Consider the following 19108-nt stretch of genomic DNA (forward strand, 5'->3'; position numbering starts at 1 on the left):
TCCATCTGTTTAAAATATTTTTGTATAGCATATGCTTCTTCACTGATGTGTTTTTTTAAAAGAATAATAATTTTGTAGCAGTATAAATGTATATGTTCCCTAAAGTAAAGGTGCTCTTGGGAAATCATTGATGGGCCTCTTATTTATCTGCACTCCTACTTCTCTTGCAGTAATGGCAGGGTCTGCACACTAGGGAAAGATTTCCAGGAGGTTCTCTAGCTCTCTTACATCTCTGTCCATCAATCACTCTGAGATTAAACAAAAAAAAAGAATCTGGCTCAATTTGGTGAATCTCTAGGATGTTATGCAGCAATACTTCTCAATCATGGTAGAAAATGCCTTCAAAAATAAGAGCTCAGAGTCCAGAGGAGAGTAAAGCCTATATGCTTAGCTTTCTGAAAATACTGTACTGCAGTAGTAGCTGTGTATGACTGTTAAAAAAGTTGAGATATTAGTTTAGTCGATCCACTAAATTAACATGGTCAAATCCTCTCTGTAATGTAGTTTTCAGATGGTAGAAATAGATGGCCTCTCTCAAAACAAGATGGGTATAATGGTATTGAAATGGAGTACAGGCCAACATTACAGTACAACTTGTAACAAAGCTGTAGAGCAGCACTGGTATGTGTTAGTCACTTTAAATTCAACAGTTACTGTAGTGTATGAAGATGCTCTTTGAAGACTTGTCCAGCACAAGCCGGTATTTGACAGATTACCCAAGCTATCAGGCTGTCCTGAAGAGGCAGAATGTTAGCTTTTATTTCCTCTCTATGCTGCCCAGCCATCCATCTTCATGACATATTTATTGATGAGCCCATGGTTTCTTAAACAACATCAGCTTGGACAGTAGTCAAATTAGGTCCATTTTTGCAAGTGCCGTGGTTTTCTGAATACTGGAAAAACTTCTTTTCTTGCGCACTGACAAGGATAAGCGTGTGTTTCTGTTCTCTTCTGTATTTATGGTAATCCACATACATGCTTTCTTTTTTTAGACATGTCTAAAAAGCAAAGAAAAGGATCATTTGAAATTAGTTTGTTCTTTTTTAAATTCATTTTTAAAGCCAGGATTTATACACTAAAATTACTGTTAAGAGTTTTGAAATGCATGGTGCTAACCACGATGAATTAGAACACCTTTTCCATTCATTTCTCACCAAACTGTGGCTCTCCAATAAAAGGAAAGTTTTCAGCTGTCTTGCTTACCCACTAATCTGAAGAATTACATAATAAGAAGACTTAGATACCACAAGGAAACTGAGAACCTTATTTTAAATGTCTCGGCTTTGATTAAAATGGGCCTCAGGTAGGTAATCTTTCTGAAAAGTGACAGTCTAGTGTTAGATTTACAGACCTGTTTTCACCTGACTTGTATACCAGTTAAAGTCTGAAAGATCTTCATCAAATTGTCAACTGTAAATCATATTAAAGTCCCAATCCTGCCATCGATCCACACTCAAAATTGTCATTGAGTTCAATGGCTGTTATGCACACAGAGATAATGAGGCTTATAAGAATTTAGCAGACATATTAAATAGTAACATTCTTTGCTGAGATTAAGGCAGTATTAAACACTGATGAAAGCTGATTTAGTGTCTCTGGAACTGGGCTCCCATCCTAGTAGAGTGTTGCATGTAATTTTTCATCAGGATGGTCACCTCCAGCAGAAGGTTTATTTTTTTAAATCGCAAAACTTCAACTGCAAATAGAATTTACAGTTATATCTGGAAAGAGAGGTTTCTTACTACCATTATGAGCAACATTGGAGACTTGAACAGAATGGGGACATCTTTCTTTAATGAGTGATATACTTGCTTTCATACTTTCATCTTAGCAAATTTCTACAAGATTTAGCTTGTCAAACTTTATTCTGAATGCCACAATTTACTAGCAGAGATTGTCAATCTATAAAACAGACAGACATGAATTTAATTGCTCCCCGAAGATACATGAAAAGCTACTTTTAGTTGCAGCTAATTCTCCAATCAGATTGCATTTATGATTTGTGTCAACGAACACGACAGTAACGCCAAGAAAATTTAGCCAAGAAAACTTTAAAAGTGAATGGTGAAGAGTTTGGGGGTTTTAGTGTAACACCCCAAAACTCTCTTGTACGATTCCCAAAGGGACAGGGGGAATAGAACCATTATTTAAAAATCTAATTAGCTCTTAAAACGTGAGGCACTTGCCGCCTTAAGTGATGAACTATAAACTCCCTGGTTTTTCTGCCATAGGGAATGATTTCACTAGTATCATAAATAAGGCTCCATCTGATTCCTTTCTAGCTAGCTTCTTACATGCCTCTCTCCACATCCCCCATAACCATTTCAAATTTAAATGTGCAGGCAAAAATATGTTTCACTCTCACTCTTCCCTCCTCATAGTAAGGACAAAAAATTCACATTACATAGTATTCTTGTGTTTTGCTGGTTTTGGGGTTGTTTCTTTTTTGGTGTATGGGTTTTTTGTTTGTTTGTTTGTTTTTGTTTTGCTTTTTGTCTTCGGGGTTGGGATTACATGTGGTGGTATTGTGCACAGCTAGGCGAAGAAGTGGGTTTCGAATTTTGCTTTCAGGGTGCTGTAATTCATGGTCAACTGCAAATTGCTGTTTTCATTACCTCTGATTTATAATATTACTTTCTACTTCTATATTGCTTCACATCCAATGAGCTCAAAATACTTTACAAACATATAACGGCAAACGCTAAGACTCACAGCATCCCTCTGAAATAATCATCCCCATTTTACCAATAAGGCAAGTCAGGCAAACATCTCATGGACTTCAGTGAAGAAGTATCAGGATCTCAGTGAGCAGGTTGGACAATAAATATGCAGTCCATCCGATTGGGGAAAATAATAAATGAAGCAGGTATCCCATAGTTTTTGCCTCATTCTTGGACAAATTCTATTTCCAGTTACCACATTGTGTTTCCTGAGAGAATCCATTGACGTTAATGGCCTTACTCTAAATGTATACTTGGTGTAACTGGGAGCAGAAATGAGTGCTGTGGTGTTCCAGAAGCACAGTATGTAGTGAGTCAAACAGGGATGTTTGGAGTGAATACATATTTTATCTATTGAGGACTCAATTCTGCATTCTTTGTGCACCCAAGACTCTCTCAGTGACTTTGATAGAAATTTTGGGTGTGCAAGGAATTCAGAATTTGGTCATAAACTAGGTCTAGAAACCAGCTTCTATTGGTAAATGAATTGTTTTGTGGAGGCAAAGATGAACATGTAGAAAACATTACTTACACAGGTAAAAAAGATGAGCAGCAAGTAAAAAATCCCAAGGCAGGACAGCAATAAAAGTTCTGCTCTGTATTTTTTAAATTTTTCATCTAATAGTTCAGTGCAGCCTGAAATATAAAATAAATGAGATGTGTTAAAGATATATAGGTACTTCTGTTCACCTTGAAGTAAAACTTTTTTTGAAATGGCCTTCAATCACTAAATTGCCATAGGATAGGAAACAGGAAGAAACTAAATGACTCTACTATACCTGTTACTTTTAATATGATTGTACCACTTTCGTTGTGTTCTCCAACTGGTGCCCACAAAGTGCATCTATATGTTCCACTGTTGTGGCTGGTAGTGTTTGTAATTCTCAAGGAATAGGAGGTGTCATTGGAGAGTTGCAAGGATCCATTAAGTTCTTTTGGATAGTAATATTCCACATCATTCTCAAGGTTCTTCCGTACCATCTCTGCCAGTTCTTCACTATTTCCAACAATCTGGAAAAGAGCAACAAATTTTATTGATAAGGCCATAGTGAGCAGAGTCTGCTGGTTCTCCTCACATTTAGTGGAATTATATTTTATACAAACACAAGTTTTGTTTTTAAAAGAATATGCACAATATATTTGAAGGGAAAATATTCCAGGGTGATGCTGTAATATTTTTATGCCTGCAAATGAAGTGATCCTGCCCATCGTGAGTTTTACTTGCATTTCCAGTGGTTAAGAATGTGTGTACGTGCATACACACAAACATGCAACTATTCAACATGATTTCTTAATCTACCTAATCTGGACATATATCCAGTGGAACTACTGTGCAATCGAAGGCTGGGGGCTAAATTCATCTCCTAGGAAGCTAATAGAGATCCTAGCAGAGGTCCATAGCGGAGGAGGAAGAGAGGCCTGTGGCAGCCAGCCTTCCTTGTGCTAGGGAGTTATAAGAGCTCCCTAACAGGGTGTGGCACTGACCAGGAAGGAGGCATGACCATTGCCTAGACTTTATACCTCCCAATGTAATTGCTGATGGCAGAATTTCTGAGAGTCTTTCGTGGGAGCTAAAGCTGCCCACTTATGACCATGAGGATCATCAGTGGTGGCAGCACAAATTGACTTTCTTTGCAATGAAACCACCTTCCAGCAGAGAGGTGCTTGCTGGCAAAGGGAGGTGGAATTTACACTGCCCTGTGCCAGTTTCAGTGACATTCACTTTCGACACAATCTTGTCTCTCTGGAGAAAGAAGTATTTTGTCCTCTGACTCATGGTAACTAATGTGCAAAAATCACTTTGACTTCTTTGGACTCAGTTGCATGAAGGTCATGAGCGGGTTCTGTTCCACTTTGGGAGCCTATTTAATGTTTCATTTGTTAGTTGTATCAAGAACTAAGCACCATTTCTTGGCATTGCTGAGAGGCCCCAGAGGAATACAGCGTATTCCCAGAACCAGTTTGCACTCTGGGCGAATAAAGTGAACTGAAATGTATTGAAAAATGACAATTGGTTTGGAACTGCGAGACAGAGAAAATTGCTAATTTAATATGAAAGATTATGTAAGGCTTGTACTAGCAACAATATATATATCTTTTGATGTTCATTCTCTGGGACTGGAGGCAGGCTGCTCTCAATGAAAAACCCTGACTGTGAAGTCAGTCACTTGGGGCTCCATCAGAGCCAAAGTTTATTAGCCTTCAGAGCTCAATTCAAAGCCCAGATTTTCAGTCATTCCTATGACTTCTCTAAGCCATGATGTTCTTTGCTGTCCCTTTTTGGGTCATGCACTGAGGCTTATTTTTATACCTAATGCTGCTGTATCAGGAGTACACTCTGGGTTATTAAAATTAAATTAATGTGATGATATTCGGGCTACAAGGGTCTAGTCTTTCTTTGATGTGTTTGCATATGGGAATTTTGCATACATCCATAATAGATGATGGGTCTGATTCTCACTTACACTATGGCCCCTTTACAATACACTGGCAATGTAAATGAGCCTTAAGTGGGCTGTAAACTTGTGGGCAGTTTCACCAGCCAGAGAATAGAAATAAAGCTCCAAAACTCAGTCCTTTTAAGTCCCCTTCCTCAGGGCTTCTTATCCACAAAAGAAAGAGCAAATCAACTAAAAAAAAATTGCAATAATTCCCAGGGGCCTTCCCCATTTGAACAAGCAGAAGAGAAGAAGGCTCACCCTTCCCCTTAATTTTCCTTTGACTCAACTTCCCCTTTCTGTTATACTACACCCAAGCAGCTATTAGCGAAGAAGAGCCTATTAATCTTTTACAGGCTGCAGGGCCTTTATCTTGTCACATGGGCTTAAGTATTTTAAGGCCCTTTATTACTGCCAGAATTGTGTATATGGAAATCATGGTTTATACTTCTAGTACAGGAGCAATTACAGCTCTGGTGTGACTGGGTGAACTGAATGGAGTTGACATGCTTCCATCAAGTCTGCATTTGGCCCTAGCTCTCTAATGAAATGCAAAATGGCCCATAATGCAATACAGAAGGCCCCTCTGGCTGCCAATCCCTTTGCCCTAAAACACAGGTCCTGCTCTCATAGCAGCTCAGCTATCCAATCAGAACACTCCTTTTAAAAATTTTCATTTAAGTTTCAGATAATTATTTAGGTTGTTGTATGTCATGTTGTACAATTTCTGGTTTCCCTGACCACAGATAGTGAATAGAAAGGTTGGATGGTTTTGTGATTAAGGCACAGGCTGGGAATCAGGAGATATGATGCTTTATTTTTTTCTCACGCTGTTGTAAATTAGGATTACTTTCATTGAAGTCAATGGAATTACGCTAATCAAAAGCTGGTGCAAATGAGAAATAAACAAGGTCTGTGTGTTCTTGGTCTGACACTAACACTCTGTGTGACCTTAGGCAAATGACTTTGTAATTCTGTGTCTTGTTTCTTCCATCTGTAAAATGGAGATGATCATGTTTCCCTACTTCAAAGGGGTGTTAATAGCCAAAAACGAATCCCACCTCTCAAGTTCTTTGAGCAGGTCAGTTGTAAGGCATGACTATAGTACTCCAAAATAGCAGAAGTATCATTAGAGAGAGGCAGATGACTAAGTTGGTTTCAGTTTACATTCACCAAAGTACACTAAGTATATCTAGACTGCACACTCAACCTGGGCCCGGATTTAGATTTGAGCCCAGACCTGTCTTCCATCCACACACAAATCAGTCTGACTTGCATCAGTAAGCATTCAGCAGGGTTCTAGGATCCATGTTATAAGGCGGGTGGATCAAAGCCCAAGTCCTGCTGAGACTTTGGTCCAAGCCTAGTTTTTTTGCAGTGTGGATGCAGGTCAACCCCCAGACTCGACTCGGAAGGTCTGATGGATGAGCTAGCACAGCTGTGAGACCCGGGTCCAGCAATAGCAAGATCAGGTTTATAATGCAGTGTGGATGCTCAAGTGCAGGCTTGGAAACACCAAGTCTACAAACCCGGTCTCATAGACTCGGGCTTAGTGTGCAGTGTAGATATACCATCTGGGTGGTCTGTACGTACATAATACACTTAAAAACAAAATAAAACAGATAGCTTCACCACCTCATTTATGGAAATTCTGATAGTAATTTTGTGCCAGGTCTTGTTTTATCCAATCCTCTACATTTTGGGAGAAAGAAATAGTCCTGTAAATGGTTCTGGTTTTGGCCTATCTCTATTTATTTTATATTTATTATTTTTGTACTTCCTTTATTTACATGAGGTCTCCTTTTCAATATAGGAAAACACAGTTCTCAGTATCACCCATACTTAACTATACAGCATAGCACCCCCACTACATGTTTTAGGCTACAGGGACATCTGGTGGTAGTTTTAAAGCCTTTTCATGGAAAGACATCACATTCATCCATGGATTTCATCAGTGATTCTTTTTTTCCTCTGTTGCTTCACCTACATCTTTTCCCTTTGCAGTCTTTATTTTATATATATGTTAAAATCCTCCTTTGTAGTAAAATTAGCAGAAAAACATCCGAAGGAATGCAATCATTTGCATAGTCTCTCCGCATAGCCCACAGTCATTAAAAATAAAGTTAGCAAAACATTCAGAGTCAAGGCAGGAGTCAGACTGTCTCTTAAACACACAATCTATGTTACCATTAACTTATTTTTCCTAAACCTAATTAAAGTCACCAAAACACTACTTCATTATTTGCCTCCTCCCATCATACTCAGCAGACTCTTGCTAGACAGAACATTTAACAGATCAGGTTTCCATGATAATCCAGTGCTAATTCATGCCAAATTTCCTTCAGGTGATGCCACAATTGTATAACATAAGTGGATGACATGCGGTTTATCTAATTAATTCTACACAAGGTTAAGGGGTGTTGAGTCAGGACACTGTAAGTGGCTGCAATCCACACACTTACAAACCATCCTGTTCTTTCTTCTTTAATCAGCCTCAAAATGTTTGCTGCCTAGATTTGTGTTTCAGTTCAACCCCATGTTGTAAAGATAGCACTATTGATAGAGCTACATAGTGTTGAATTGTCTTGATAAGCAATTGGGATCATGGAAAGGAGTGGGCTTTACCTATATCACTTTTTCTTTTAATTCCTTTACCAGTTTTCAAAAGGCACATTATGAATCATGGTGGAACCAATAGAAATATATAAAGTTGAGCCTATTTACATAAAAATGGACTCATTATCATGCTGGCTGCTGAGAATTACTGAAGCAAGAATTATGCTGGGAAATAGAGACCTGCAGGCAGTATTCATCTGACTATCTGCATGAAATAACCCATTAAAAAAATTAAACAACGAAATAATTTTGAGGTTATTTTTATTGTCATATTTACTTTGGCCTGTGGGCAACATTTCTGAAAGGCTTCCAACTTTTCAGAACCATCCAGACAGCATGCTCTTTCTTGTTTTTCATCATCTTGATGGCGATGAGGAAAAACAAGCTACTTTAAATTCAGGAGTAAGATCCAATCAACACAGGGCTTCACCCATGAAGCTGTGAGCATTTTTTCCAAATTCTAGTCCTAACAAAATATAATTCAGTGCCCACTTTCCTTTTTTACAACTGGGGAAATACGATGGAAGGCAGAAACTGTTGAATCAAACCAATTACAACTTGAATTGGCACGTGAATACAAATCAATTGCTCATGAAAAGGAAAGGTCGTCCTTTCTCCAGGGCATCTATCAAACTTGATTGACTATAGTTTTATTTTTGCAAATCATTTTAGATCAGTGCTACCCCTGATACTTTGGATTTGAGCCCCTTTCTGGACTGGGTCTCTTAGGCTGTATCTACTGCTACGTTTGAATGCTCTTGAAACCATGTTTAGATGTTCTAGACCAGTGGTTCTCAAATTTTTTAAATGGAACTCCCCCTCCCCCCTGTGGACTTTTGTCTAACAATCATGCCCGTCCTCCCACGAATCGCACCCCCCTTTCCTCCTTTTGAAAGGGGGGAGGCCCTTTCAGAAAAAAACAGGGGAGCATTTCCTATGTTATTGGCCCTGTTTTTTTCCTGAAAAGGAGGGTTCGGGGGAAGGGGGGCACGATTGTTAGGGGGGCACTTCCTGTGCTGTAGGCCCTAACAATCGTGGCCCCTCTTCCCCCGAACTCCCTCCCCCTTTCAGAAAAAAAACCAGGGCCTACAGCATGGGAAGTGGGGAGCGCAGCAGCAGCAATGTGGGGAAGAGGCGCAGCGCAGGGAGGGGGGGCAGCAGCTGCAGCAGGAGCAGCGCAAGGGCAGCAGCAGCGTGGGGAGCGTGCCCAGCAGTGGCAGGTGCTCTACCTCATGCCCCCCCAAGGGGGCGCGTACCCCACTTTGAGAACCACTGGTCTAGACTAGATCCTGGTTTTTTTTCAAATTATTTTTCCTGTGGGTTGGCATCACTCACACCATTTTTAAGCACTGTTTAGTAAGAACTGTATTTAAATACTGTCCTGAAACATGACTGGGAAACCAGTGTAGACAAGGCCTAAGAGCTGCAAGATTTCTTACCTCTTTAAAATAATGTAATAAATTATAATAATTAATTCTCTAGGGCAAATTTTAACTCTCGTACACTGGTGTAAATACTCAGTAATTCCATTATTTTGGTGGAATTACCCAGGAGTTACACCAGTTTAACTAACAGCAAAATTTGAGGCCTTTTGCCTTCTTTGGAGGTAGGAGGGAAAAGAAACCATAAAGTAACGTGTACTTTGCTGCAAAAAAATTAGTTCCTTACAGTAATTTGTAGTTAATAGAGCTGGGTAGTAATATGTAAAGAATAATTTACTAAATGAATGTTGCTTTTTTTCTGTCTGAATTATCCATACACATTGCCATATTCTCAAATGTATTCGCTCAATACACATACATTCACTGTACATTCTCAAATGTATTCATATTTATTTGATGAATAATTTGCACATAGCTGTTGATCAGTAGCTTGTTTGCAAGGTGTTGTTTGTGAATAGGTGCTATCCAACATTTGTCAGTCTTGAGTGGACATAGAGGTCACATGATGTGTTTCTGTTCTCTGACTGGATGAATATAAATTCTTAGAATCTGGGGAGAATAACTGTGATTCCAAATTTTAAATTCACTTTCAGCAAGTATTCCGGAATAGTCCCTCTTTCAACAAACCAAACAATGTGCATAATGGGACAAGAATTATTTTCTAGGTCACAGCTAGAAAACGCGAGTTTTTTAGCTGTGCTTTAGAAAACAAACTATAACATCATCTAACTTAGCTGACATTAGCCATGAATGAAATTCTCTCAGCGCAGAGAGCCTACACACAACTCCCTGTGCTTTGGCAAAAATAATCAACTAAAACTTAATTTTATCAAACATGTTTGAAAAAAATGACTATTCAATTAACATACACCCTCCAGTCTCATCAAATGGCTTTCTTTCATAGCACTCTCCTTAAGTAAGATGGTACCTTTGCTCCTAGCTACATTAAATTGACAATATAATCCCCCTTCATCACAAAAACATCTTTTTATTACATGCTAAATGGTCTGGCTCCAAGGCTGATGTCATAATGGAGGTGGACCGTATTAATATTAACAAATTGTTTTTCTGAGGGTAGGATGATTTGGGAAAATGGTTTCATTTAAAAATTCACTATGAATACTAGACAAAATTGAATTTATGGCTGTTAAATAAATTGTTGATCTTAATATAAAAGAATTACCACGAGGAATTTATTTTCAAACATCGGGCGTGTAGTGTCTGGTGTCCAATGCAGAATGAGCTGGAGCTGACCTGATACCACCTACTGGATAAATGTTGGTGTCACAAAAACACCTTCATGGTCAGTTGTCACTGAGTTTCTTATGGACTTTTGCAGCAAAGACCAAGGACAGATTGAGGAGGGAATTTTTCCCCCCATTCAGTGCTTATACATATTAGTGGAGGAGCAGCATATAGAATAAGATTGTTCTACTGCTGCTATGCTTTACCTAATTTGAGCAAGAGCCTGCCTCCTTCTCCCACAAACTTACTGATAGTGAATAGTCCCACTGATTTGAATATACATTCAGACCTGGTCTACACTGCCACACTGGGACGATGTGAGATAAACTAGTTACATAATGTAAGTAGCGTATCTCACGTCAATGTGCTACGTCTATGCTGCGCGACATCTTCATGACACTACGTCAACGGAAGAGCGTCTCTGGGGAGGTGGACTAATTGAGTCGACAGGAAAGCACTCTCCCATTGACTGAGTGGGTCTATAGTCTAAAAATTTGAAATTTTTAATTTAGAATTTTTCAGAGAAAAATTGTTTTTCAAGCAAAAAAAAAATTATTTTAATCAAAAAGACGTTTTTCCAAGATTTTGACGGAAATGTTTTGCTCCATTCCAATTGGGTATATATGGGTATAGAAACTGACCTTCTGGGTTTATGTAAATGCATCAGACAAAAGCTAACTTAAATACATTATCAGATATGTATTTTGGAAAATTATCCAAAGAACTTTACCTCATTTTTACATTTTACAGAAAAGAGCTAAAATATTAAGATTTTTTTCCCCAGCTAAATAAAAGCTTTTCTCCTCTTACCAAAACTCTTCATGTTTTTTCCTAGCCAAATTTCAAATAAAACAGAGCACCAAATATCCACTGGAATTTAATTTCCAATCTTCATGTCTTGCTTAAAATTAACTGAAAGTTAAGGAATGGCTCTTAACCATTACAAAATTCTTCACATTTTTAAATTTCTATACAAACAGTAACTATACTGTCCTCAACAGCCCTACGAGGTAGGTTAGCAAAGTTTTATTGTCCACACTTTTGTTTTGTAGATGAGACATGGAGAGACCAAAATCAAAATTTATACTATACTCGGCTCCCTAAAGTTTAGGCACTTAAATAAAAGTATCCTGATTTTCCAGATCCTGAGCACCCACACCTCCCCGGGATTTTACTGCACATGTGGCTGCTTAGCACCCCAGGAAGATTGGATCACCCTTACGGAGGTGCCTAACTTTGGGCACCCAAGTTATGAAAAGTGTAGTCTCAGTAACGTAGCCAAGGCCACACAGCAAATCTGTGACAGAGCCAGGAACAAAAATCAAGGAACTCATGGTGCTCTGCCTAGTGCCTGATCCACTAGGCCCCACTACCTAAAGTATGCTTGAATAAAAACCCTTGCACTTTAATTGATTTAGGCCCTAATCCTCTGAACCCTTATACACATTCATAAATTTACATACATGAGTAGTTCTATTGACTTCAACGGATTATTCATTCATGCCAAATTAAGTGTACTCATTTGCAGGACAGAGACTTAGCAAATTGGACATAGCTGTAGTACTTACTACTACCGTATTATATTCATTTGGATTTTTGCACTAGAATATTATTATTTAATTGGCACACACACCATCTTTTTTTAATAAGGGTTTTTTAAGATAACACTTGAAAACCCTGATATTCTAAAATAGCTTCTTTAAAGCAGACTATAGAAAAGATCTAAAAGTGCCCCAATAATTGTTAAGAGAAGGCAATAATGTCTTGTGCGGTGTGTTATCTAAGTATTAATTCCACACAAACAGCTGCACAAACCACACAGGCATATCGTCATCATAATTTTTAAAAAGCAGCAGAAGCCAAAGATTAATTGCTTGCAGTTACTGCACAGTTCAAAGTGACCTCGTACAAAAGATTTAGCCTAACAGCTGTTTGAACTCTACAGTCTGAAATTTCATACCATTTGTTGGAATTACTTTTTAATTAGCCCTTTGGGGGCCGTATGTGTTGTTCCTTCATTAATCCTTCAGTAGTTGTTTTTTAAATAACTGATTAATTCTACATTTGGTTGGCTATCTGCACCGTCATTTTTTTTTTCCTCCTTAAAGTGGTGTGGATAGTGAGCACAACACTCAGTTAACCGAAAGAAAGAGCATACAGAGGCGACATAATAGCTGAAAGTATTTGCCACATTCTTACCCTGAACCTGACTCAGAGACCCATTCTCCCCTCTACAGGAATAACCCACATACAAGAGAGGAGACTCCACTAACTGAAACGTGAGATGCTTGATTCTCCATTCTGACCAACACTATGTGGTTCAGGAACAGAAGGTTGGCACAAAGGTGACTTGAAGATAGTATCCCTGTTATCAACCTGTCTCCTGGAGTAAGTAACAACAGCCACACGGCCGCTGTATCTGACATTTGGTTATCAAAACACCTTGGCAGTAGTTGAGAATAGCTGGATTTTATTATTATTAATGTTTATTATGGTAGCGCCTAAGGACCAATCAAGAACAAGGCCCCATTGTGCAAGGCACTGTACAAACACAGAGCAGTAGATGGCCCTGCCCTGAAGAAATTACAAGCTAAGTAGGCAAGACAGACACAGGGTGGGGGAAAGCAGAAGAACACACTAGCAGAATGAACTATGTGATGGCAGCAAATGACATGTTGGTTTCACCATTTATTTATTTATTTATTTATGTGGGCCGTGGGTTAGCTAAGAGGGGATGTGGTAAAAGAATATTGAATGGAGAAGGGACATTGAAGAGAACAGGAGCGAGAACAGGACAGGGGAAAAACAGATGTAGCAGCATTCTGGCTATGCCTATGACTTTGTTCCCAGAGCTCGTTTTTTACCAGGACACTGCAAGAGAAGGCAGCATACAGACTTTGTGCCATCTGGGCATTCTCATACACCAGCGGTATTCATCAAGAGCCAGATCCTCTCCGTTTCTAGCCTCTTTGTGCCACCAGAGAGGTAAGAGCCATAGGAAAACAGTGAATCAGCCTTACAGTTTCCTCAAAATTCTTCTCTCAGAGCGATGGCTCTTGACTCCATTCTGCTGCCTGGCCCCACCAGCTTCTGCTCTGGAAAGCACGGTTCCTGCAGGAACCATGCTTCCAGGTTATCTGCTGACCACTGCCAACTCCTGATCCTCACCCCATAGGGGAGGGTTCCTGCCTGCATAAGGGGAAGCAGCACAAGTTAATAGAGCCTCAGGCTGTTTTATCTTCTGCTGATTTTTCTGTGCATATTTGGGAGACAGTTTCTCCACCCATTTTCTTCCACCCTTAAGTGGCCTCTGTCCACTTTCTTCAGTCCATAGGGCCTGAACCAAATTGAGTCCCTGCAGAGAGGTTTCCACAGGATTGGGAATCAAGGGAAGCATGCCACTTAGTTGGAATTCCCCCATTTTACTGTCCCTAGTGCTCAGACACAGAAGGAAACATGGGTTGTTAATTGATTAGTAAATATTTATATGTAAAATATGTGCTTATTTGGTCTTTAAAATCAGATGGCAAAAAAAAGGATCAGGTTGCCCCTATGTCTATACTGAAACTTTCCAAACCCATCAGTTTGAAGGCCCTCCCTTCCACTCAACCCAACCCCTCAGAAAAAAAAATGAAGGTAGAAAGCTTTTAGGTTATTGATGGACAAGTAGAGAAATTCTGAACAATTCTGACTAACTGAGGTATCTCTTTGTTATGTATATAGGCAGGATATGCATTACAACCACAGAAACAAATATAATAATAGCACTTACACAATCACAGAATGTATATAGCACTACGTTTTTCATAAGAGGATCATCACCAAGTGCTTTACAGAACTGAGGACTTGTCTTCACTTACCTTGGAGATTCAGTGGCAGTCGACCGGAGTTACGCAAGCTACGCAAAAAACTTGTGTAACTCCCATTGACTTCTGTGCTTCAGTTCTGTGCGCCGTCTTCACTGCACTGCGCTGACGGGAACCGCATTCCCGTTGACGCAGCGCTATGCCACTTCAGAAGGTGGTCTTAATACATTGATTTCTGGATCGATTGAGCGGGTCTTCACTGACCGCTCAGTCGATCCAGAGAAGTTGATCTGACGGCGGTGAATTTACCGCCGTCAGTGAAGACATAGCCTGAGACATTAGTAGCATTCCCTGATAAGGAAACTGGGCCCAAAGAAATGTCACACAGCCAAGTGAAAAGCCACTGGACAATGCTGCCTGCCTTTCTGTTAGAATTTCACCTTCAAAGTGCTTTACATACATTAGCTAATCATTCCTCGTAACACTTCTGCAAGTAGCTTGGTAAGCAGTAGTCCCCCTATTTCACAGATGGAAATACGGAAGCAGGGAGGCTAATACCTAATACCTACGTTTTACAAGATTCCAGGGGGATAATTCAGATCTTCCCAGCTCCACATTCTGTACCTTGTACTCCAACCCTCTCAAAACAAAAACTTTAAAAGAACAGTAATAACTCATTTAGATTTTTAAGAAAAAAATGTCAACCCCTTTTTTAGAATCAACCGTGATTCAGTGTCACTGTGTTATGAAGTCACAGCATCATGTTTTGTCCTACAAGAGAGTACAGGAATTGGAGCAAATGCAGGCCCAGATGAGAGAATTTTGGGTCCCTGTACACTATGGAAATTGGGGGCCCCTGCATTCCTTAAAGTGCCCCTACCCCGCACAGACCCCAGACTGTCCCTCCCCCTCACATATATACCCCAACAGCCCTCCAACAGCCCCCACTAACCTCCCAACCACCCTGACATACCTCCTGCTCACCACAACCTCCAGCAGCTCCTGGCCACTGGCCACAGACCCCAACATCCCAACACTGCCCACTCATGCCATAGCCTGCCGACAACTTGTCCCCAGTCCCTAACCCATTGTCCCCGGGACTTTCCTAACCCAGTGACACCCAGCCGCTGTTCCACTCCCATCCGAGGCTAGGGTGGCTCCTCCCAGTCTCAGCCACCCAACTCTGCTCACTACCTTTGCCCACCCCACACTCATGGACCCCCACACCACTCAGGTTTGGCCCAGCCACTCCTCTGTCATGGAAGGAGCAGCTGGGCCAAACGGGAAGAAGTGGTGCAGCACCACTCAGTTTTGGGTTTGGGATTTTTTGCGGTGTTTGGGGGGGCCCTCTGAGTTGGGGGGGGGGTCCTATGCAGGTGCACTGAGTGCACATCGGTTTTTCCAAGGCTGGAGCAACATTAGAGATGCAGTTGTGTGAAGGGGAGAATGTCTAAAAGAACAGCATGGCCATCCTCAGAACTCTGACACAGCACACGCTGGTGACATCTGAAAGCAGGCAAGGGACACCTAAAGAGTCATGCTCAAGAGTCTAGGTACAGCATTGTGTGAATATCCTAAGGCATCCGACTCAAGTCATGGCAGGCAATGCCTATGCTACTTCCATGCCACAGAAAGATTCATCGCCATATAATAACCAAGAATTTTCTATGAGGAAAGTTAGAAGCAAGTGGGAAAGCAAAACAAAAGGCACAGTCTGCACAAATCACAGTAATATTTCCTTACTTTGTACCAGGATACAGCCTTATATGTGACTTGTGGGTCCTGAGGAGCTTCACAGAGCAGCACTGCTTCTTCTGTACACATTACTGCAACCTCTGGAATGGCCACAGAAGTCCCACGAATGAAACACCATACTGCAAGGCACAGGTACACACAAATCATTAATAAAAAGAGAGTCTAAGCATTCCTGTCTGCAGAAGAATTACTGCCAACACACAGCCCACAGTGACAGAAATCAATGAAAAGAAAAATTAAAAGTGAAAGTTTCACGGTTACCATTGCTCAGGATGACAAGCTGGGTGTAGTATGCCGAAAGCATGGTTTGCTGCTGCCTTGACTTGCAGAGGAGCTGTGTAAAGCAGCTACTGTTTCCAGCCCTAAGCAAACAGCTCTGGAGACAGAGAGCCGGGGTATGCCCTAGCCAAACAGTTTAGATTCTGAAGTCCCCTAGACACAGGGAAAATCCCTGAGTGGGAGTGTGAAGGCTCCGCCTCTTAAACCTGCTAGGGCTTTCCTACTTCCCCTTATTGTCTTTGCTGATGACGTCTCCCCTCCTGCCCCACCTCCTTAGCTGGAGTGTACAGAAAAGTAAAATTACTCATAGATGACAATAGGTGTGAGCAACGGGTGCTGAATATGTATAACTACAAGTGTAGCCAAGGGCTAGCCAAGTTCACTGCCTTTTCAGAAATCATAGTTAAACCCTCAGTTTGCAACACCAGGATGACTCCATAGCTCAGGCTTTAAAGCTATGTCTACATGGGGAAATTTAGTGACATAATAAGACTGGTATAATTATGTTGGTGTAGCTGTTGTACTGGCAAAATTCCCGGTGTGAACACTTGTATTCTGATTTTTCTGGTTTAGTTTACGTCGCTTGGAAAGCAACATAAACCAGAAAATGGCACTCCTAGTCCAGAATATGAGTATCTGCACCGGGACTTTCACCGGTACAACTACAGCAAGATAATTATACCAGTACATTTTTCCCTGTAAATTTCCCCACATAGACAAGCTAAGATGGCTTTTGTCATAAGCCCAATTCTGGCACCCTCCTCTAACTTTCTGAACAAGTTATTTCCTTACACACTGTATAACCGCTTCTCAGGGCAGACTTTTTGGGGAAGTCTGAGATTAATCACAAAATATTTATGAATCATAATGCTTTAAAAGATGTTGACATTTTTCTTTTTGAAAATGGTTCAGGTTCTTTTTGTCCACTCAGAGCTCAAGTGATTTACTGTAAAACCTTCAAAATTGTTTTATGCACTGAGGCCAAGATTTTCAAAAGCAGCTAGTGATTTTGCATACTTAGCACCTCTAGAAACCCAGGCCCTCTTCTCTTGTGGAAGCTAGCCCTGCTAGGCTATTTTACCATGATTTTACTTAGTTGAATATGAGATATATATTTTTAATATCTGTGTGTTATCACTTCTGCGAGACATCTGGCAAATATTACAAGCTTTACTTTACTTAACCTGCGTTTTTATTTTTAAATGATTACATTAGTGGGGATAATGATGCCTAGCCCCCTTTGTATTGTACTTGGAGATACATGGATGAATAGCAATAGGTGTTATTTAATAGAAATTATAATTTCTATTAACAGTGTTGATAGGGAAATATGTTCTAAGCCTTGTTCTTAACAAAGTCAATTTTTATCTGGGAATTTATTTATATCCTTTCTTTTAGCGGTTTCTATAAACAATCACAACATCCTTGCTACAGGGAGAAGAGGTGGAGTCAGGTATGAGATCCTTCCTTGCTGCTACTGCTGGAAAAAATTCAGCTCATCTCTACGTGAGGGAAAAGCATTGAATTTTAAAATGTTTAAATTAACACATTTTAACAAAAATGACATAAAACAAGACTTCTCCCTTAATATAGACTGGGACTGTCATTTTAAAAACATTAGCTAATGTGTTTTAAAACATGACTGGGTCCTGTCTAGACTAGGTGTTAATTTGTGTTTAATACCATGTTATTTAACACATTTCAAAATACAATTTTTCCCTAAAATAGTTACAGCCTCAGACAAAATAATCCTTCTCTTGTTTTCCTCTGCAAATATTTGTAAATTCAGCTGTCTGTCATTTTCACAACAAAATATACATAAAGCCTGCTGGGCCTATTAGAAGCAACAAAGCAAGACATGGAAAAAGAAAGTGAAATTTTATTTGCTTCTAAAATTTCCCTTGCTGGGATTTTCCCTTGGGGAAACTTTGAGTCTGATTGTACTTTCCAGTCCTGTGCACTCTCTTATATGTACATGATTCCTGATTCTGTAGCACAAACCACCCCTGGCATATTTTAAGAGTTCTGGTTTCTTTTGAATTTCAGTTCCTCCTATGTACATAGGAAGCAATTAAAGCTTAGTAGGCCTAGTTTAGGTGGGAAATTAGTGAGAATTATATTACTTTTATCAGTCTGTGTGAGAAATAAATCCACATCTTTGCAGGCTGTAACTAATTGCAGGAGCTGCATGGTCATATGCAAGGGTAGAAATTGATCATTAAAAAATAAAAGAATGTGAAAATCCAGGGTGTCCTTGAAAATGCTGGGATTGTACCTTTCTCAATGTTTGCACAACTGTGGGCACACTGTCAGTGGAAGTTAATATTAGTATCAGTCCTTTCCCTCCTAACCAGGTATGGCTTTCTAAGATACTAGTATGATGTGTACACCTGATAATGTGGTATGTAAGTTAGATTTCATCCCAATATCTGCCTGCTAGAAACATCTCAAATTCCCTTTCCATCTCCATATGCTTCCCTGCAAGACAATGACCACCAAGAAACACAGCACTTCTTAGAAGTTTGAGAATCTTGACTTTCATCGCTTTAAAGAAGTAGTGGGCACCATGTTGAATCAAGGACTCCATCAGAGGGGTCTGACAACAATGGTTATGTGAAGTATCTAGCCAAGCAAAGATTTTCTTGTATAGAGTGGTGGTGATCAATCTGTCTGCAATGTTTAGGCGCGTGTGTTGACAGCATAGTATCTGCGTGCTTTTTGTTCATATTTTAGGATGCCTGAAGAAGCACCAGTTTCTATCCTTAGTAAATAAGTCTTGGCAATGGATTTAGACAACATATTGCTGG

At 40.0% G+C, this 19108-nt stretch overlaps 1 protein-coding gene across 1 annotated transcript; it reads right to left on the bottom strand.

The window, feature by feature from the left end:
* Positions 1–316: 316 nt before the first annotated feature.
* On the bottom strand, positions 317–16373 carry CD83 (CD83 molecule). The gene is made up of 5 exons (XM_067568355.1): positions 16284–16373; positions 16011–16141; positions 3500–3731; positions 3253–3356; positions 317–998 (listed from the first exon to the last, which is right to left on the bottom strand). Exons 1-5 carry the CDS (start codon positions 16324–16326, stop codon positions 825–827), a joined length of 684 nt encoding a protein of 227 aa, XP_067424456.1. The 5' UTR covers positions 16327–16373; the 3' UTR covers positions 317–824.
* Positions 16374–19108: the final 2735 nt, after the last annotated feature.

Source organism: Emydura macquarii, unplaced genomic scaffold, assembly GCF_026122565.2.
Source record: "Emydura macquarii macquarii isolate MOO-44397 ecotype Brisbane River unplaced genomic scaffold, CSIRO-AGI_Emac_v2 contig_2890, whole genome shotgun sequence".
Taxonomy (NCBI): domain Eukaryota; kingdom Metazoa; phylum Chordata; order Testudines; family Chelidae; genus Emydura; species Emydura macquarii.